This window comes from Grampus griseus (assembly GCF_964374135.1).
Source record: "Grampus griseus genome assembly, chromosome: 14".
Classification (NCBI taxonomy): domain Eukaryota; kingdom Metazoa; phylum Chordata; class Mammalia; order Artiodactyla; family Delphinidae; genus Grampus; species Grampus griseus.
Window position 1 is genome coordinate 6,925,279 of NC_139008.1, and position 20,805 is coordinate 6,946,083.

General features: G+C 60.9%; 2 protein-coding genes across 2 annotated transcripts; one reads left to right on the forward strand and one right to left on the reverse strand.

The window, feature by feature from the left end:
* Positions 1-943: 943 nt before the first annotated feature.
* On the forward strand, positions 944-6,173 carry GNB2 (G protein subunit beta 2). Its single transcript, XM_082671597.1, has 10 exons — positions 944-1,093; positions 3,365-3,510; positions 3,725-3,763; positions 3,880-3,986; positions 4,297-4,360; positions 4,444-4,606; positions 4,701-4,767; positions 5,108-5,309; positions 5,401-5,617; positions 5,697-6,173. The coding sequence occupies exons 2-10, from the start codon at positions 3,454-3,456 to the stop codon at positions 5,801-5,803; spliced, it is 1,023 nt and encodes a 340-aa protein (XP_082527723.1). The 5' UTR covers positions 944-1,093; positions 3,365-3,453; the 3' UTR covers positions 5,804-6,173.
* A 331-nt stretch (positions 6,174-6,504) lies between these two features.
* On the reverse strand, positions 6,505-18,797 carry GIGYF1 (GRB10 interacting GYF protein 1). The gene is made up of 26 exons (XM_082670035.1): positions 18,668-18,797; positions 16,109-17,238; positions 15,754-15,863; positions 15,531-15,660; positions 15,335-15,430; positions 15,081-15,192; positions 14,860-14,968; positions 14,472-14,512; positions 14,084-14,254; positions 13,599-13,852; positions 13,361-13,469; positions 12,758-12,895; positions 12,448-12,548; positions 12,060-12,231; positions 11,775-11,941; positions 11,556-11,656; positions 11,355-11,471; positions 11,127-11,227; positions 10,914-10,996; positions 10,680-10,820; positions 10,374-10,601; positions 9,944-10,128; positions 9,390-9,550; positions 9,143-9,306; positions 8,927-9,056; positions 6,505-8,837 (listed from the first exon to the last, which is right to left on the reverse strand). The coding sequence occupies exons 3-26, from the start codon at positions 15,786-15,788 to the stop codon at positions 8,785-8,787; spliced, it is 3,099 nt and encodes a 1,032-aa protein (XP_082526161.1). The 5' UTR covers positions 15,789-15,863; positions 16,109-17,238; positions 18,668-18,797; the 3' UTR covers positions 6,505-8,784.
* Between the last annotated feature and the right edge of the window lie 2,008 nt (positions 18,798-20,805).

A 20,805-nucleotide genomic window follows, 5' to 3' on the forward strand; every position in this document is an offset into this window, starting at 1 on the left:
ACTGACTTGAACTTACCAAAACATTTTCACAATCTGTGGGGATCTCATGACAATCCAAGGTGACTTGCAGGGCAGTTAGCTATCAACAGCCTCATTTTGTAAATGTGGAAACTGAGGCTTATACTTACATTCTCATCCCTTTACAGGGATGGTCCAGGGGTTCATCAAGAGGCTAGCACTGCACACAGTAAAGTCGACAAAGCTGCCCTGGTTCACATCTTAACTCTGCAGCCCTAGGAATCTGTTTCCACTACTATAAAATGGTAACAATGCCAGTACTTAACTTCATAATATTGTCGTGAGCGTTAAATAAGTATGGAAATCAATAAATATGAGTTGTTATTACGGTGTCATGCAGCCCTGTAAAGAGTTCTACAAAAGCCCACTGAGCAACGTGGGGACACTGCCTGGGCAGGACTTTTCTCCCAGCACACCTGAGTTCCCAGGGGCAGAAGCTGCCCCCACTCCTTCCTGCTCGGGTACCTTCGGCATCGTTGCCCTTTCCTCTGCAGCGCTGAGGCCTGCGGGCTAGCCCTGCGTGGGTCAGGAACTCTCTAACTCCGCCCCCTAAGTAGGGGCGTGGCCTCACATGCAGGGGGCGGAGCCAGGGCGCGAACTGGGACGTCGAACTCCCCTTCCCAGTCTGGAGCCGCCCAATCCGGGAGGGTAGGTCACGTGATCATCCAGCGGTTTCACCCTCCCCTATGCCGGTACCATCTCTGCCAGTCCCGGGGGAGATGTCTTGCGCCTTTTGGGGAGGCAAAGCATCTGTTTTGGTCCGTTTTGCGTGGAAATAGTGTGGAGTAATATCTTTGATGTGACAGGGCCAATATTTGCCCCTTAGGTGGTATTTTCCCTTCCGGGCTCCCCCCACTAAGTAGTTGGTCTCGCCCAGCCGGGCCCTGGGCGCGGCGGCGACGGCCGCGTCACTGGCGGGCGGGATCCCTCCGCTCTAGGGAGAGCAGAGCTGGACGGTGAGTTGCGGTGACTGAGGAAATCCATCCGCGCCGCCGCCGCTGCCGCCTCCGCCGCGGAGGAAGACAGGACCTCTCGCGCTCCTCTAGCGACCCTTCGCAGAGTCCCACCGCCACAGGTACCTCCGCTGATAAAAGGAGTCCTCATTCCCCCCCTAAGCCCCAAATTCCCAGGGGGGAACCTCTCTTCTGTCTGTCTCCCCGGTCTGGCCTCTCGGGAGCGGACGTAACTCTCCAGACCTCCCCTCCCTTTTTCTGGCCCCGTCGCTCCCAAACCCGGAAGGGAAACCGGGGGACCCTCGCCTCCAATAACGCACGCTCTCGCTGCACCATCGGGGTTTTTTTGCCTGACCCCAGATCCCAGGCCAGCCCCACCTACCTCTTGTTCCCTGAGAAGTTGGGGGTCTAAATTCGGGGCTTCCTCTAAGCCCCGCCCCGCCCCCTTTCCCCACCTCTACCACCCCCTTGCCTGCCCCTGGGTAGCACCCCTCGTGTCCTCCCATTTCGCACCCCCGCCGGCATTCGCCTTGCAAAACTCCAGAATCCTCACTGAGGCAGGCAGGGCCGCGAGGCTACCCTTCTCCTCGTCGCCACCTCGATTTGGGGTCTGCCCGTGTTTTCTGGCCACATTACCCTAGACCGGACACCTCGGCACCCTCTTACCTTTAGTAGTCCTAACCCCACGCTTAGCTCCCAGGCGGCCCCCACCCCCCCCCACCCCCCCGCCTAGCTTTCATTTGGGCAAAATGGAGGTCGTGGGGGCCGGAGGACCAGGCCCACTGCGCTTAGCAGCGCGGCACCGGCCCGCGCCTTCCAGCTGCCAGATCCGGGGACCCTCCCTTGTCCCTTCCCCTTCTCCCCACTAGACCTGCGGAGGTGGTTGCACCCCCATTTCTCCGTGGTACCCCCGGCTGCTGTATGCCCAGAACCCGGGGCCGCCTAGGGGGCCCTGGCGAGTGATGGGGATTGAGGTCTGGGAGCGTCGCCCCCGCCCCCAGCGGCTTCCTCCCGGCCTGCTTCCTTCTGCCCCGGGCGTCTGGCGTTGCCGCCCCGCCTGGGCTGCCGGCAGCTGGAAGGAAGGGGCTTTCTCCGGAGCTGGGGAAGTGGGGTGGGGGGCTTTGCCCCCTCCCTTTTTTGGAGGGGCGTCCTCGGGCGCGGGTGTAGAAAAGCTGAACAGAGGGGAAATGTCAGTGGGGAAGAGGAACGCCCAGGGTACGGGGGAAGTGGGAGCAGGATGGGGGACGCCTGGGTGGGCAGAGTGCAGTGTGCATGGCCAGATCACACAGGTGTCTAAAGGGGAGGGGGGGCAGGACTCCGGGCCCTGGAGCGGAGCCAGCCAGGCCCCTGGGGCCCCGGCGCGGAGCCCGCGGGCTGGGCTCTTGGGGAGCCGGGCCGCCTGGGGCCGCCCGCTCGCCCGCCCGCCGGCGCCTGGGAGAGAGCAGCTCCGCGCCTCTGGGCCCGGGACCTCTCTTTGGAGTCCTAATTACTCGAGAGCGGCTCCCACGGGCTTTCTGCGGGCGCGCCGGAGCGGGCGGCCTAGCCGCTGGAGGGAGCAGCGGCTTGGGGCTGGCTACCTCGCCACCCTCGCCTCCACCCGCCGCGGGCGGCTAATGGGGCGCAGCCGGCCCAGGGATAATCCGGGGTGAGCCGTCCCGAACCTATTAGTGCCCAATCGGCTTTTCCCAAATCCTGTAAACAGCCACCCTGGCTGGTTCTGGGGAGGGGCGGGAGGCTGGGTCGGGCGGGGGCGATGGGGCCGGGGGTGGGGTCATCCACCCTACAGGTCTCAGCCGTGGATGCGGTTGCCTCGGCAACCGGGCTAGGGTGGGGGCACTTCACCAATGAGGTGCTCTCAGTCCGGGTGACGGTTGCCTAGGCAACCCCACGAACAGCCCAGCTTTCCCCTCTGGTCTCCCCCACCCCCAGTCGAAGCTGGGGATGTGTGTGTGGAGGGTGTGCGGTGTATGGGGGTGAATTTAAAGAGGCACCGTCCCTTTTAAAATTAGGTGCTAGGAGGGCGGTGTCTCTGCGGGCCGGGGAGGACGCCCGGTCTGTTTTCGAAGGGACTCTCCCCGCCCCTTCCCGCACCCCAGTTCCTGCCGCGGGTGTCCCGCCCGGGCTGCTGTCCGAGGGAGGAGTTTCCCCTGCGCTTCCTCTTGAGCTTCCCGCTCCGTTTCCGGGGGGCGGGAGGAAGATTGGGGAAGTCAGCTGTTCCCCGGCTACGTCTCTCCCGTGCCAGAGGCCCGTGCTCTGTCCGGGGGACCGCGGCCACCGCTGGCGCCCCCTCCCCCTCCGACCTGTACTTACCCCTTCCGGGCCGCGCGTCAACCCCGCCTTTCCCCCTTCTTCCCCGGCGGCCTTGGGCCTGACGTCAGCCCTGCATCCCCCAGGCCTCGGGCCAGCGGCGAGGAGCTGCCTCCCCCAGCCCCCGTCCCGCGGCCCCCAGCCGCCCCCAACCCCGCCCCACGGGCCCGGCGCCATGAGTGAGCTGGAGCAACTGAGACAGGAGGCTGAGCAGCTCCGGAACCAGATCCGGGTGAGGGCCTGGCCGCCGGGCTGCGGCGGCTGAGCGGGCAGGGCCGGGTGGCTTGTGTGCACCGGGCCAGGGGAGGGGTTTGTGTGTGGGTGGTGGTGGGGTACCCTAATATACTCCTGTCTCATCCTCTCCATTCCCTTGTTTCCTGTTCTCTTTCCTCTCCTCCTGTCTTATCTTCGTGCCTCTCCATGAATGGCTCTGCCGTCTCTTATAGGATGCCCGAAAAGCATGTGGGGATTCAACACTGACCCAGGTGAGATGAATCCAGGGCTGGACTTGGGTTTAGGGAAGGAGCACGGGTTGGAAGCATACTTCTCAGAGGGCCCTGCCGCCTGAACCTTCCTGAGCCCATTCTGCCTCCACCTCCAGATCACAGCTGGGCTGGACCCAGTGGGGAGAATCCAAATGAGGACACGGAGGACCCTCCGTGGGCACCTGGCAAAAATCTACGCCATGCACTGGGGGACAGACTCAAGGTGGGTGCGGCTGGGGCTGTGTGCTGAGCTGTCGTGTTTGCCTTGGGCTGAGTTTATGGCAGGCAGGGTGGGCAGGGGTAACCTTGCACGTCTGGTGCCAGAAACAGGATGCCCCTGTTGCCAAGTCTGTTTGGGAAGCCCATGACTCCCAGACATCCCCAGGGGATGGGAAACAGGGCCATACCGACAGGAACTTCTCAGCTGCTGCCGGGAGTTGTCTCCCACCAGATGGGAGAGGGGGAAGGGTGTCCTGCCTCCAGAGGGGGCTTCCCACCCTGACCCCTCTGCGTCTCCATCCACTCTCCGACAGGCTGCTGGTCAGTGCCTCCCAGGACGGGAAGCTCATCATCTGGGACAGCTACACCACCAACAAGGTAGAGGTGGCACCTGAGGCCGGATGGGGCTGGGCTGCAGGCCCTGGCTGGCTCTGACCCTGGGCACTGCCCCTCGTCCATAGGTCCATGCCATCCCGCTGCGCTCCTCCTGGGTCATGACCTGTGCCTACGCGCCCTCAGGAAACTTTGTGGCCTGTGGGGGATTGGACAACATCTGCTCCATCTACAGCCTCAAGACCCGTGAGGGCAATGTCAGGGTCAGCCGGGAGCTGCCTGGCCACACTGGTGAGAGGCGCCTGGCAAGGCACAGGCACTGTTGCGGGGTGAGGGGCTGTGCTGCCCTCCCTTAAAGACCCGGCTGACCAGCCCCTTTCCCCAGGGTACCTGTCATGCTGCCGCTTCCTGGATGACAACCAAATCATCACCAGCTCTGGGGACACCACCTGGTGAGGCCCTGCCAGGGCTAGGCAGTCGGGACTCACCTACACTTCCTGCCGGGGGAGGGAGCACCGCCTCAGTGCTCAGGCGGTAGTTCCCACCCTGCGCAAGCACCGGCAGAGCCCTTGTTCTGAACACTCAGCCTTTTGCTCTGGTGGCAGGAAGGAGGGGGAAGTGGGGGACCTCTTCTCACCTGGGACAGGAGCAGGCTTCTGTCACCCAGTGGCTCCCGGTGCCCCTTGTGTGGAGGCTTCACTGGGCCTGGGCTCACAGGGTGGAGGGGTAGGGGAGAGGGAGTCTGTCCTGCACCCGTCTCTGATCCATTCCTTCTTCCTGTCACCCCTCCAGTGCCCTGTGGGACATTGAGACAGGCCAGCAGACGGTGGGTTTTGCTGGACACAGTGGGGATGTGATGTCCCTGTCACTGGCCCCCGATGGCCGCACCTTTGTGTCAGGCGCCTGTGATGCCTCCATCAAGCTGTGGGACGTGCGGGATTCGATGTGTCGACAGACCTTCATCGGCCACGAGTCCGACATCAATGCCGTGGCTGTAAGTTCTGGGCGAGCTGGGTTGGCCCATCTTTGCCAGGCTCCAGGCCCTGCCCTGCACCCTCATCCCACTCTGGTCTTGTGTCCTGCAGTTCTTCCCCAACGGCTATGCCTTCACCACGGGCTCTGACGACGCCACGTGCCGCCTCTTTGACCTGCGGGCCGACCAGGAGCTCCTCATGTATTCCCATGACAACATCATCTGCGGCATCACCTCTGTTGCCTTCTCGCGCAGCGGCAGGCTGTTGCTCGCTGGCTACGACGACTTCAATTGCAACATCTGGGATGCCATGAAGGGCGACCGTGCAGGTGAGAGCTGGGAGCTGAGCAGGGGGTGGGTGGGGACAGGGAAACGAGGCTGGAGTTCTGACGTCCCGCTCCGTCCCAGGTGTCCTCGCAGGCCACGACAACCGAGTGAGCTGCCTTGGGGTCACTGACGATGGCATGGCTGTGGCCACAGGCTCCTGGGACTCCTTCCTCAAGATCTGGAACTAACAGCCCCGACCCCAGCTGGGCCCAGGCTAGGAGGGGCCCTGCCCATGCCCACACTACAGGTCGGGAGCTCTGGGGCTGGGTGCACACCGAGCCTCCCTCCTCGGGCCACGGGGCCTCGGGTCCCTGCTCCCCTACCCAGGTTTGGTTCCTCCCGGGGCCCCCACTGTGGAGATTAAGATGGGAATAGAATGGGGGAAGAGGAGGGGCAGAAAGCCCTCATCCTTTTGCTGCCCTGGGGTCAGGGCCTCATCCCTCTGGAGGGCCAGAGGCAGGAGGTGGAAACTCCAGGGGCTGGCTTTTTTAAAACTGGTTTTATTTTAATTTTTATTATATTTTCAGTTTTTCCATAAAGGAACCAATTCCAACTCTGTACCTGGTCTCTACCTTTGCTTATGTCTTCCTCGCTCTAGGTATCTGTCCCCAGCGGCAGACCAGCTGGGGGGATGTGGGGCTCCAAATAGTGGGGTGGGGACTACCACTCCTCCTCAGCCGGAAGCGGAGTCACAGGTGGGAGGACCTTCTCTGGCCCGCAGGTCACAGGTGTTCCACACACACAGCCCTCCCATTTCTAGTCTGGCCTGGTTAGGCTGGCCGACCATAGCCACCCCTTGCCTGTGGCTTTTTCAGTTCCCAGCTCTTTTGAGCTGTGCCTCTCGTTCCCAACATCCCCTTACCCCAAGAAACAACTCAGACGCAGGAGGGGAGGACACACACCAAGTTTTATTGGGGGGAAGCGGAGTATTTACAGAGGCAGGTAGACGAGAAGGGAGTCACACAGGTTGGGGAGATGGTGGGTACAAGGCAGACAAGGATACAGAATGACCCCTGCACCCACCCTAACCCCAGGAAGGGCGGGGGAGCAGCCGGGGCCCAGGAAGACGGGCTGGGAAAGGACAGCAAGGGGCCTGAGTCCCTGGGCTGGGGGGCTCAGGGGCTTGTAAACATTGACCACTCTCAGAAGGGGATGGGGGTGGGAGAGGGCTCCCCCTACACTTCCTCACAGGGTTAAGGCCTCTCCAGGCTCAAGGGCCCCCTAAATTCAAAGTCTCTTTAGCTGGGGGGGGGAGGGGAAGGAAGAGACGGGGAAGAGTGTCATCCCCCCTCCCCCTGCATTGGCTGCGGCAGGGGTGGGGGCAGTTACATTCAGTCACAACAGTACTCCCCCAACACCTCTAATGCCACCAAATACTGGCTCGAGGAAAGGGGGAGCTGGGGGGCCAGCAGCAGCAAGACATTTCCCCCTGGCCCATCACCCCCTTATTGCTTTAGAGAGAATATTGTCTTTTCACGGACGCTAACACTGTTGAAACCAGGGAGAAGCAGGTGGAGGGGGCCCCTCCACCCCCGAGGCCAGCTTTATCCCCCAACACTGACCCAGTTGCCACTTTGGTGCAAAAAAAAAAAAAAAAAAAAGTTAAAAAAATCATCTCTCTGGGGATAGATGGGGAAAGAAAACTGGGGCCACTCCCCATTTCCCCAGGGCAGGAAGGATAAATACATTCATGGAGGGGAGGCAGTGGCAGAATCTTGCCCTAATACTGCGCTCTGAGCAATGAGGTCCACGGGAGAAGTTAAATGAGAAATCCAAAAGATACAACAAACTTAAAAAAAAAAAAAAAAAAAAACAACCCAAATGGAGACAAACCCAGGTAGGTGATTGGGAATAAGTTGGTGAAGGGCAGCCTACCCCCGACCCAGGAGAGAGAGACACTCCCATTCTTGACACCCCACCCTACCCAACATTTAAAAACATGAGGGGAGCAGGGAGGGGAGAGGCCGCTTGCTCCTCTCCCATTTGGTCAATGGAGGGGTCAGGGCCGAGCTGGGTGGTCCATGTCCCACACAGCTGGCTGCAGGTGGGGGCTCCCTTATAACAGCCCCGCACTGCAACCAGAAGCCCCAAGCGGCCCACTCCGTGGCCTCCTTGGCCCCTCGCCTGCCCCCTTCACAGGAGGAACAACAGTCATGAAGTGGCGCCTCTCTCTCCAGCTCCTGGAGGAACTGCTCCGCCCCCACCTCTCTCGGGTTGAGGCAGCGGGCGCAGCAGGGGCTCGTGGCCCAGAGAATACATTCATGTGGCAAGGCAGGGAGCTGGAACTTTCAGCTTCGCACCCAGGCCGGCCCCCCGAATGGCAGCGGAGGGGGAAGCCCCTCACCAGGGCCAGAGTGGAAGTTCTGCCGGCCTGACAGCCAGATGAGGTTGGCACTGCCGGCCCTCTCCCATCCACCCTGTCAGCCAGTGCAGGGCGGCAGCCTGGGGCGCTGAGGCGGCCTGGCCCATTTGTGCAACTTTCCCCAGAAGCAGCGAAGCCAAGGGGCTACTTCGGCCCCCACCTCAGACACCTCTGCCACAGTCACAGCAACAAGGGAGCCGTTCACAGCGGGTCCGGCCGGCGGGGCTGAGGGGGCCTCGCTGTGCAAACTGCTGGCACCCCAGCTTCCAGTTACCCCAGTGGCCCACCGTGTGGGGCAGGGAGGGTAAGTGCAGCCTCGGGGGCCAGGCAGGACAGGTCCGTGGGGCCCGTGTCCCCACTGCCCCAAAATAACAGTGTGTTTTTTCTTTCAGTCTCCTAACCATTTTTTTTTTGTTTTTCTTTTTTCTTAAAAAAAAAGAAAAAAAAAGAAAAAAAAACGAAACAAAAACCTCTGTGGATCTTCCATTGTTGCTCCCCCATCCCCAAAAGGGAAAGGGAGTGCTTAGAGTCTCCTTCTTAACAATTTTTTTTTGTCTCTAATGTTTTCTTCAATGTTGTTTAAAATTAAAAACAAAAACAAAACAAAAAAACCCTTCCCCCCAATCTGTAAAGTGCCTCGTGGTGGGTGAGTTAAGGTGCATCGTGTGGTTTGTAACAAGTGCTGGGGACCCTGCCCCTGCTTCCTCCTATGCTCCTCGTGGGGAGCCTGCAGGCCGGGGACCCAGGGGTCCAAGCCGTTGCTGCTGCCCCTGGCCTATAGCCCAGGGTGCTGGTGGGACGGGCTGGTCAGTAGTCATCCACGCTCTCGATCTCACCAGAAGGTCCATGCAGGGAGTACCCTGAAGCCAGGGGAAGCTGGGTTTGAGCTCACCCACCCAGGCTCCTGCCCAGTGCTGAGCAAGGAGCCTCCTCCCCACTCCAAACTCACCCAAGATGCTGGGGTCCGAGTGCAGCATCAGTGCCCGCCTCTTGGCTTTGCTGCCCTCCCCGGAGCCGAGTTTGGTGCTGTGGTTGGTCTGAAAGGCTGTCTGCAGGGAGCCACTGCTCAGCCAAGCCTCCTGCCAAGCAGAAGAGAGGGAGGGGGGCGGTCAGGGGAGCGCTGGGCGCCCTCACTGCCTCTGGCCAGGGCTCTGTGAAACCTCACCTGCTGCTGCTGCCGCTGCTGGCTGGCCTTCTGCTTGGCCCTCCGCTCCAGGAATTGTTTGGCAAATTCTTTGGCTTCCAGCGTGTCCCCCAGGCAGGAACGGATATAGTCGTGGACGTCGTAGGGGGATTCCACCTCCTTGAGGATCGCTACAGCCATGGGCACTGCGGGGCAGGATGGGGCTGTCAGAGCCCACCGATGCGGGTCTGGTACCCCCAGCCGGCCTCCCGGGGAAAGCCGCCGGTACCGTCCAGGCTGCCCGTGGTGCTCAGCGTGTGCAGCATCTGCTCACACCACTGGGTGAAGCCGTCCTGGGGCCGGGGGATGCCCTGGAGCAGCTTCAGCAGCTTCTCTTCCTCTTCCGTCTTTTTGCGCACAGGCCGACCCGCCAGGTGGCTGTACGAGTCACTGAGCGGGACGCAGGTGGAGCTCAGGAGCCCCGCGCCCTCCCACGCCCACCCCCGCACGCCCCGGCGCCCACCTGACGAGCGCAGGAGCCCCGTGCCCTCCCACGCCCACCCCCGCAGGCCCCGGCGCCCACCTGATGAGCTCAGGAGCCCCGCGCCCTCCCACGCCCACCCCCGCAGGCCCCGGCGCCCACCTGATGAGCTCAGGAGCCCCGCGCCCTCCCACGCCCACCCCCGCAGGCCCCGGCGCCCACCTGATGAGCTCAGGAGCCCCGCGCCCTCCCAGCCCTCCCACGCCCACCCCCGCAGGCCCCGGGACCCACCTGGCGCCCACCTGACGAGCTCAGGAGTCCCGCGCCCTCCCACGCCCACCCCCGCAGGCCCCGGCGCCCACCTGAGAGAGGGGCTGCTGCGGCTGTTCTTCAGGCCCAGGCTGCGGGCCAGGCTCCCGCTGCTCTTGAGGGTGTCCTCCCAGAGCCCCAGGCCGCTGCTGCCCCCACTCTTGTCGGGCCCGCCCCACAGCGGCCCAGCCTCAGACACCCACTGGTTCAGGGGGGTGGCGCCCAGGCCCCCGAGCTGCTACAGAGGGCAGTAAGTCAGGGTGGCCCAGGCCGGGACACACACACTCAACGCTGAGTGGGAGGTTCGTTCAGGTGGCACAGCGGGTGGGTGAGGTGAGGTGAGGGCCTCACAGAAGAGAGCGCCTCCAGGGTCACATGGGGACCAGTGTGCCCCCCACCCCGGGTCACCCCGGGAGCTGACCGGAAGGGGTTCCCGAGGGCCCCAAGGTGCCAGCCAGCAGGGGCCAGGCCCAGCCTGCTCACCACGCGGTGGTTGGGAGCCTGGGCCCGCGAAGGCTCCCGAGGCGGGGGCTGCTTATGCATCTGCCGCTCGCCCTCCAGCTGCAGCTCCAGCAGCGTCTTCATCGACAGGCCCTGCTTGGCCAGGCCGGCCCACAGGGGGGGCGGGGAACTGGGCGCAGGAGGCACAGGGACGGCAGCCACCGCCTGCTGCTGCTGGAGCAGCTTCAGCAGGAGCTCCTGCTGCCGCACCTGAGGCAGAGACGCGGTGAGGGCCGGCGGGCACCCCCGCCTGGCCCAGGCAGGACGTGCGCTCGGCTGGGCCCCCACCTGCTTGCGCCGAAACAGCTCCTCTTCTTCCTGCCGCCGCTTCTGCTCCTCCTGCTGCTGCTGGCGGCGCTTCTCCTCTCGGCGCTTGCGCTCCTCCTCCTCCCGCTTCGCCCTGAGCTCCACTTCTCTGCGCTCCTGGAACTGCAGCGGTCGACATCAGACCTGACGTCAGGCCTTCCCTGCCGTGGCCCGGCCCCCGATACCCGAGGACTCCAGCCCCAGACGCCCACTCACTTTATGCTGCAGCTGGAGTTGTTCTAGAATTGGACCCTGAGTCGAAGAGTTAATTGGTATGTCCCAAAGACTGGCCTCACCGCCTGCAGGGAACAAAGGCAGCTGCAGGAGGGAGCTCAGGCCTCAGGGTACCCACTCACCCGCGGCCGTCGGGGATAGGGAGGGGACTTCAGGGCTCAGGATGGGCCGGGCGGGCAGTGGCTGGCCACACACCTGACTGTGATGAGGCTGAGGTATGTATGTCCCAGAGGGGGCCCGAGTCTGGCGCTGACAGGGACCGGTTCATCGTCGGGAGCAAGTTCTGGTCCCCACCCCTGGGGAGCAAAGCACTGACACTCAGCACCCTAAAGCCATTTCCAGCCTGCACCCCACGCCCCCACCACCCGAGGGCTGTGCGCGTGGCCACGGGAACACGGAGCGAGGATGGAGCATCCCACACACCTGGGGGGCTTGAGAGCTTGGAGCTGCTGCAGGAACGCGGTGAGCTGCTGCTGCGGCGGCGGCGGCAGGTCCCCCAGAGCCGCCTTTTCCCGGAGCGCACACTGCGGGAGCTGGCGGCTGCCGAGAAGTGGACGGGCATGAGGTGGGCCGGCCACAGGGCCAGTGCAGCCCTACTGACAAGCCCTGCTGGGCCCCCCATACCTGCCGACCAGCTGCAGAAACTGCTGGTGCTGCAGCTGCTGGTACAAGGCGGCTGCCGCCAGCTCCTGCTGCTTCTTCAGCCGCTCCTGGTCCATGTTTCCCTGAGTGAGGGCCAGAGAGTTCCGGCGGCTCTGACCTTGGCTTGCTCTGCAGCACCCGCTGCCATCCGCCAGGCTCCCACCTCCCGTCCCTGCTCTGTGCAAAGGGGGGTATGCTCACCAGCAGTGGGGGTGGTGAGGGCCCAGGGGCAAAGGGCACACGACCCCACATCTTGATCACCTCACCCAACGGCTGGAAGCCCTCATCACAGCCCCGCTTCACAAGCAGGGCCATAGAGAAATAGCCCGCCTGGAACCACTCCGCCATCTCCTGTGTCGTGAAGGGGCCTGGGCCAAGGGAAAGGGGGCTGTGGTCAGAAAGGTGCGCCAGAGGAGCCCTTGATGAGAACGGTGCTGTCCCCACGCCCCAGGAGCCCCTCCTGCATGCCCTGTTTCCCACGGGCACCTTGGATCTCCCCCTGCGGGTCCTTGTAGAACCACTTCCGGGCCGCGCCATGGCTGAGGGGGAGGGCGGTGGCAGCTGCGGAGTGGCGCAGGCCCTGGGCCTGGATGGCGGCTGTGAACTGCTCCTCCTCCAGGGAGCTGTCCTGCAGGGAGGCCACGAGCTTCTCCGCCTCCTGGGAACCCAGGGAGAGAGGGGAAGCCTTAACCGGCCAAGCCCAGCAACATCGGACGGGGCTGGGGCTAAGGTGGGGTGGGGTCAAGAGAGCAGGTCCTAACACAGCGGGACCAATGGGGAAGAGCCTGGAACCGGGGCAACGACAGACGGAATAAAGACTCTCTGTCCCTCCAAGAGGGGAGGATCCCCAGAGCCTTCTCAGGCCCCCTCACACCTGCTGCAGGTGCTTCAAGCCTTCATCATCTTCCAGATCTCCAGGTGGGCCAGGGGGTGAACCCACCCCAGGACTCAGCTGCACTGCCCTCATATCGTCTCCTAGAAGGAGCAAAGAAGGGAAGGTGGAATGGGTGAGTCCAGAGAAGGGAGCGAGACAGTCCCCCTTCTACCACCCTTATTCCAGAAAAGTCGGCGCTAACTCTGGCCCCCCCACAAACACTCCTTGCACCTCCTTCCCACAGGGAAGGGGAGCATCTTCCCCACCAGCCCCAGGCTCCAGGGAAAGGGCGGCCCTGCCCTCTGGCTACCTTCAGCTGCCGGCAGGTCTTTCTCCAGAGCATCATCGCCTTCCCCGTTGCCTCCCCAGAGTGGGCCCAAGCTGGGCAGTGGGGATGGGGAGCTGGACTTCTCCTCCTGAGGAGGCAGTGGGGTCAGTTCTTTCCCACCTGAAAGGGAAGGGTAATTACCAGAATTCAAAACCAAACAGCCGGAAGGCCTTCAAAATGATTTAGCACAAACCTTCCATTTGTGGTCAGAAGGGCCTCTGGGTATTGAGTCCACCCACGTATCTTTGGTCAACACAACTAAGGTTCGGTGAACTGACACCACAAACCCCACTTTGCACACTTCCTCTCTTGCCCCTGCGGTAATGGACACGCATCCGTATCACCGTCCGGGGCTGTACACACAATACCACTGGTTTCATACCGTGTTCGACAGATTCGAGGGACTGTCGAAGGTCATTTTGATTCTGCTTTGATTTTCATCTGACCCTTGGCCTTCTGGACACAGCCCTGCTGTTTGCAGGCTCCTCCCCACACTGTGTCGGCACCGGCCTCCCTCCGTGTTGCCCGCGGACCCCGCTCGCTCGAGGCTGCAGGCGTCCTCCTTGCCCTACCGCGCAGGCTTACCCGCCTCAGGCCCCTCCTCGTCCAGCCCTTCGGAAGGCTCTTCCTCCTCTTCCTCCAGACCCTGGAAGTCGAGCTCCTGCTCCTCAGGAATGGGCTCCTTGGGGCCCTTCTGCACAGGTTAGGGGATATGACAGGGAGGTGAACGGCAGAGGAAAAAAGAGTGGAGTGAGAGGACCCCCTCAGGGCAGGTTCCCACCAACCTCTAAGAAAAGTCTCCCCCTCGCCGCCTCGCAGATACCTTGACAGGCAAGAAGGCCCCGGAGGCATCGAAGGTGCCCATTTCTTCATCCTCATCGTCCAGACACCACTCCGGGAGCCCATCCTTGTCGTCATCAAAGCCGTCAGGCCCTCGGCCCCTCCGGAGGTGAGAGCCGCCCCCCCCACCCCTCCCCTCCTCTTCACCACACCCTCCTCGATCCCCTCGCAAATCAAATTCAAACTTCCGACGCCGGTCCCCATGTTCCCGCCAGCCAGCAGAGCGGGGGCCGCCATCTGGGCAGGAAAAGTCGGAGAAGGAGAATCGGTATCCCAGTCAAGCCAGAGTCCCCACTCTTCTGCCGCCCACTGGGACCCCCGGCCCGGAACCGGCACTTCCGGGACTGCATTCCCACCCGCCCCGCTCCAGAACTCTCTGCTCCCTCTGCCTGGCCGTAGGTGCCCACCCTCACAGGAAGTTCTCGCCACCCGCCGCCCCCGACGGCGCCCACCTGGCCCCCATCTCACCAGGGCTGGCAGAGCGCCAGCGGTCGCCATCTCGCCGGGGTCCTGCCCCAAGTCTCCAGCTGCCCTCCTCCTCTTCCTCTTGTTCCTCCCGGAGAGAACGCCAGTTCTCGCTATCTGAGCGGGCATGCTCCTTCCTCGGGCCAGCCCCTCCCTCATCAAACCCGGATCGCGCTTGGGAGCAGGGGAAGACACAATCAGCGGGCGGCGGCCACGGTCCCTGCAAGACTCTTACTATACACCTTGCTGGGAAAGAGGAGCCCAGCTCCGGGCCCTCCTGCCCCTACCACCTCCCCCAGGAAACATCCCCCAACCGGGGCCACCCATTTCAGTCCTCCCCCACCTCTTAACGAACTCAGGGCCTGGCCACCACCCTCGCCACTCTCCATACCTCCATCCCTCCTGGCCGACTTCTCAAACCGCCTCTCGCTTCTGTGGGAGGGACAGGTGTGGGTCAGAGGACAGTTCCGCCCCCAACCTGCAGGATCTCTGCTCACCTTGTTCATTCTGCCCCGAGAGGTGCGGGAGGGGGCGGGGGGGGGCAGGGGGATGGGGGGGCTTGGAAGGAAGCCCAAGGGCGTGCCCAGAGAATCGGAAGGAAAAGGGCAGGGTCATAGGGGGTCAGAGGGCACAGAGAGAGCTCTCTGACTAGGGCTGATCTGGTCGGTCTCCTGGTGCCCTCTGACGACAAGACCCAAGCCTTCCTCCGTGAGACCCTGGGCCCTAACCCCGGGGCCCCTCTCTGCTCTGCCTCTGTGCCCCCTTCTCCCAGCCTGCACCTGTCATCCCAACTCTGGCTACGCTGGATCTCCCGGGGGTTTCGGCCAAAGGCCCCATCGCCTTCTTCAATGCTTCTTTGGTAAAAGCAACTGTCACCGCGGCCGCGGCCTGGAGGAGGAATGAGGTGCGCGTGGGAAACCTGCCGGCTCACCCCTCCAAGTCCTCAAGACCGCGAATCCCACCGCTGCCCGCCCCAGAACACGCCATAACCCCCCTCTACCTCGGCTCCGCGTGCTGCCCCTGCCACGGGAGGCGCCACCTAGGGGGGGACCAGCCCCTTTCCCCATCAGCCTCAGCACAGCCACACTGTTCACTGACAGGGAGAAGTTTCTCTGAGGAGGGAGCCAGGGGTGGGAGTGAGGACCCAGGCACCTGACCGCTCCCACTCCATCCACAACCGCAACTCCACCACCTGCCTTCCCAACTCCAGCCCCCTCCACGGTGGAGACGCGGCACCCGCCGGCAGGGCCCCACCTGCTCCTCCTCAGTCAGAGGCTCCAGCGCCAGGGGCTGCAGCGGCTCCTCCTGCAGCACCGCAGCAAACTCCTTGTCTTGCAGCTCATCGGGGACCTGTCAACGGGGGCAGGAGGTATCACATGCTCCGGGGCCCTCTCCACCGGCCAAGGCCAAGCGGGCAACTGGGCCACACCCCACGCCCGCCCACCCCTACCTTGCTCTCCTTGACATAGAGGGCCAGCATCTCCTCTCGCCCGTAGCGATAGTCGGCCAGCTTGTATTTGGGCATGGCGGGGGATGGGGGTGGGGAGGCCACACTGCCACCACTAGAAAGGGCCCTCAGCCTGCAGAAGGGGCACGAGAAGGAGAGGGACAGAAATCTGAGCAGCCCCGTCCTTCCCGGCTTCTCTACGCCACCCAAAGCACACTTGACTCACCACTCGGGCCCAAAGTTGAGGGTCTCTGCTGCCATTGTGGAGCTGGGCGTGTCCTAGAGGTCGAGGGGATGAGCAGGGGAGGGGGTACCGGGTGTTCACTCTCCAAACACCTGTGGAGACGTGGGGGACACTGGGCCTTGGAGACAGCACAGCCGGAGAGCCCGAGGGTATGAGGACTAGGTGGGTACAGTAATGGGCTCTGTAAGGACTCGCCTAAGCCAGCCACGTGCCACTCACACCATGAGTTAACCAAACAGTCACGGTGGAGGAAGGCCTGGGGGAGGGGAGGAAAACAGGCAGGCAGAGCCCCTTCCAGCTTCCGCAGGGGGACGCCCTCCCTCTGGCCCAGACTCACCTGGCAGCCTTGCCCAGGGAAGCAGGCAGGGCAGGGGCTGGGCTCTCTCCAGGCAAGGGCCTGTGCTGGAGTGAACCAGGGTCCCCAGGCAACTGGATGTTGGTCTGACCAGAGCAGTGCCCAGGGAGGGACCTTCACATCTGGGAAAGATCCTTATTGAGGGGCGAAGAAAAGAAAGTGGGGTTAAATTAAAGGTGAGACAGACCTCCCTGCCTCCAGCCCTCCTCCGTCCTGCATAACGAGAAGGCCCACAGCTGCCTGGAGGCCGCTGGTTACGGAGCACAGGGCAGCCCAGGCCCTGCTCCTCCTCATCGCTGCCCTCCACTCATCAGGCCTCTCGAGCAGTCAGTTCACTCGGCCGAGCCCGGCGGAGGTGCTGGGGGTGTGGCAGGGAACGCCAGGCACCTCCCGACAGCTCGGCACTCTCGCCAAGTGGCCCAGCATTCAGTGAAGGGGTGCCTGAGATACACGTGGATGTTTAGGACAAAGATAAAACACACACACACACAAGCAAAAAACCCACTGGAGTCCCAAATGTTCTAGAGAGAGAAAAGGCCAGTTATTAAGAGGGTGAGAAGTTTGTCTGGGAGCAAAATTACCTCTCCCCTGAGAACACTCAGGTCTGGCCGCTTGGCAGCTAGAATCCAGAGACTCAGTTTGGGGAGAGACCCAGTACAAGGGGAGCGGGGGCTATTCCAGAGCCTGAGGTGGGGCACGCTGAAGGCCGTGGCCGGCCACTCCAGCCAGCGTGCCCAGGGCTCACTCACCAGACCGGAGTCAACACCGAGGCCCGGTCCCTGGGATTGGAAGAGCCCGATCGTAAGGACAGAGAGCCAAGGAGGGAACGACGTTACCGTGATACAAGCTAGGAAGAAGGCTCCCTCACCACAAAGCGGGAATAAGGTCAGAGTTACTGAGGCTGACAGAAGCGGTTGTGGTGGTGGCAGCGACCCGTCCCTCTAAGGAACAGCGGAGGCGGCTCTCAGGAGGCGGCACATCCCTGGTGGTGCCAAGCAGATGGGGGGAGGGCAGGGTCTCAGGGAGCCGTGTAAGGGCTTCCCTCACTGGCTGGGGCGGAGGCGGGACCGGAGCACCTCCACAGTTCCCATCGACTCCAAGACTCCACAACTCTGGGAAGGAAGGAAGAAGAAGGGTTTCCACCAAAGGGGCCAGGGGAAAGCTGCAGCCCAGAGCAAACTCCACGACAGCCACGGGACCCACTCCCAGAATCCCAGCGTCCTAGGGCGAAATGCAGCTTGTGAGACCATCCAGAGCAGGGCTGACCTCCCCCGGCACGGGCGTCTCTTCTACAACAGCCTCAGCTAGCCACTTCTGGAGCTGGAGCACGCCACAGCCCACACGGCCGTCAGAGAAGACAGGCCTGTTGAAAAGCTCTTCCTATCACTGAATTCGAGTAGGCCTCCCAGAACAGCCGAGTCCGGTTAGTTCTGTCTATGCTACAACCCTTATGTAATTTGGCCAACGAATGACTCTTGAAAACATTAGCTAAATAAAACATACCAGTCACGGAAGAACAAATATTGGATGATTCCTCTCACGTGAGATTACCAGGGGAGTCAAATTCAGAAGAACAGAGTAGACAGTGGGTGCCAGGGCTGGGGGTGGGGTGGCAAGGAGAGTGGGGAGTTGTTTAACAGGGACAGTTCCAGCTGAAATGGGGCAGATGAAAAAGTTCTGGGGATGAGGTGGATGGCTGCACAACAACGTGATGAATGTATTTAACGCTGCAGAATTGTATCCTTAAAAATAGCTAGCGTGGGGGCTTCCCTGGTGGTGCAGTGGTTAAGAATCCGCCTGCCAATGCAGGGGACACGGGGTCAAGCCCTGGTCCGGGAAGATCCCACATGCTGCGAAGCAACTAAGCCCGTGAGCCACAACTACTGAGCCTGCACTCTAGAGCTCGCAAGCCACAACTACTGAGCCCACACGCCGCAACTACTGAAGCCCGCGTGCCTAGAGCCTGTGCTCCACAACGAGAAGCCACTGCAATGAGAAGCTGCACACCACAACGAAGGGTAGCCCCCGCTTGCCACAACTAGAGAAAGCCCGCGCGCAGCAACAAAGACCCAATGCAACCAAAAACAAAAAAATAAAAATAATTTTTAAAAAATAGCTAAAATGGTATATGTTATATTTGACCATTTTTAAAAGGTTTGTGGGGGGACTTCCCTGGCAGTCCAGTGGTTAGGACTCCATGCTTCCAATGCAGGGGGCGCAAGTTCGATCCCTGGTCGGGGAACTAGGATTCCACATGCCGCGTGGTGCGGCCAAAAAATAATAATAATAAAATAAACATTACTGGTAAAAAAAAAAAAAAGGCTTAGGGGGAAAAGAAGACATTTGGGGATAGCTATCACATACTAAGTCTTCGTCACTCCAAGAAAAACACCCCACTTCCTTCAAACAAACTCAGGAGAGGCTGTTCTGAGCCTCTTCCAGGCCACCCCAGAAGAGCCCCATCCTAGACGGATGGGACAAAGAGTCCTGCGAGCATGGAAAGCTGCTGCGGGGTGAGAGGACAGAAAGGGGACAACTCACCCTCCCACCCCTCCAGGGAGTGGCAAAGGCGGCTGGCCGCCGGGCGCTTCCCACTTCAGCCGTCGCCCTTCTGTCCTGGTTGCAAGGAGCGAACTGAGAAAAAGCGCTGGCTCCCGGTGTGAGAAGCAGGGAAACTGCGGAGGCGAGAGAGACAGGCAATCAGGCGAGAGGAAGTGGAGGAGCGGCCGGTGAGAAAGGTCAAGCGTCCAGGCGGGCCCAGCCAGGGGAGGCCTGGCTCCCAGAAGCCCGGTGGCTGCCTGGCCCTCCGACTGTGGGCAGCACACACGCGCCCCACCGTTTCTAGCTCCAAACAGGCGTGTCTTTCCCACGCCCTTCGTCAAAGCCACCGCTTCTCAGCTGGGGGCAACTCTGCTTCCCAGGACACATGCGGCAATGTCGGGGGACATTTATGGTCAGTATGACTGGGAAATGCCACTGGCATCCAGTGAGCAGAGGCCAGGGTTGCTGCTCAACATCCTACGCTGCCCAGGACGGCCCTCACTGCAAAGAGCTGTCTGGGCCCGGATTACCAACAGGGGCACAGTTAAGAAACCCCACTGTGTGCCGCAGGCAGAAGGTAACCATACCTATTGTCTGTTTATGGGGAAGAATGTAAGACAAGAGAAACCAAATTTACTCCAGCTCATTCCTGCCTCTGAAGAGCAAGGAAATCATTCCCTAATTACACTGTCCCATGAGAGAAACCTGCAATCCTGCCAGGAGGGAAATCCTCGGGAAAAGAATAGATTAAACAAAATTGTCCTGAGTCTATCACAAACTTTGAAAGCCCAGCATTTGGATCCCCTTCCAGTGAAGGAAAGAGGAGGAGGTGGCAGGCAGCGGACGGAGACAGCATCCCTCCCCGGCTACTTGACCTAAGGATGTTGTGCTTAGCCCCCACCTCTCAGCATCTGTCTGCCACATCTATCCACACCCCGCCCCCTTCTCCTTCTCAAGCCTCAGCATACCCTCACTCCCTGAACACCTGAATTACTGCTCTTAAAAGACTGCCCCCTGCCGGAGTCCAAGGGAGAGGACACACACTGGTCCTGGGTGCTCACGACAGGCTTGAGGGAACACGAGGGGACCCTGTTCTCTGGGGTTCAGAACTTACAGGAGAAGGAAAAAATCCAGAGAATAGGCAGTCCCAGTACACACTAAGTTAAGAACATTATTTCCTCATTCCATCACCGCGAAAATTAGCCCCAATCCAGAGCAATGTGCTTTGGCACAGGAAGGTACCACTATTAACAGAAGTACAATACCAAATTCCCCAACATTTGAGCAACCACCCAGCCCCAAGCCTGTTGGAGGCGACTCCACCCTTTCTCAGGATGGAAAGATTCTCCATGCGGGGTAGGAGAACTCTTGAGACTTAAAAAGAGGTGCAAGCCCATGTTCTTCCCAGCTGGTCAGTTTTCCCAGCTCTGCCCTCTGAGCCATCATAACAACGCCCCGCAGCATGTCTCGTAGTTAACAGTTTGCAAAACACTTTCACACTTTACCTCATTTGATCCCTTCTGCCCACTTGCCCAGTCTTGGGCTCCAGGCAGAGAAAACAAGGAAGAGAGGCTGCAGCTGCCCTGATAGGAGACACTGACGTCTCCGACACCCTACCTGAGACTGGAGAAGGGGCACATGTGCAGCAGGAACCACCCCGAATTCACAAGCACACTTTGTGAGTTTTAAACCATTTTTAATTTCTCGTTAGAATTTTTAAAATCCTTCCCATAGGGACTTCCCTGGCTGTCCAGTGGTTAAGACTTCACCTTCCAATGCAGGGGCTGTGGGTTCGATCCCTGGTTGGGGAGCTAAGATCCCACATACCTCGCAGCCAAAAAACCAAAACATGAATACAAAAAAAAACACAGAAGCGATACTGTAACAAATTCAATAAAGACTTGAAAAATGGTCCACATCAAAAAAAAAAACAAAAAAAACAAACAAAAAAATCCTTCCCGTAGCCACTTCTCACCTCCTCTGCTCTAAAGTGGGGCTTTTTTTTTTTTTTTCCTATCCCGAACTCCAACTACAGATGTAAAAGCCAGGGCAAACTGGGGTCCTTTAATCCATCAAACCACAGACAACACTGACATATCTGCTGGCTGAGAAAGACAGGCCAGGAGTCTAAGAACAGA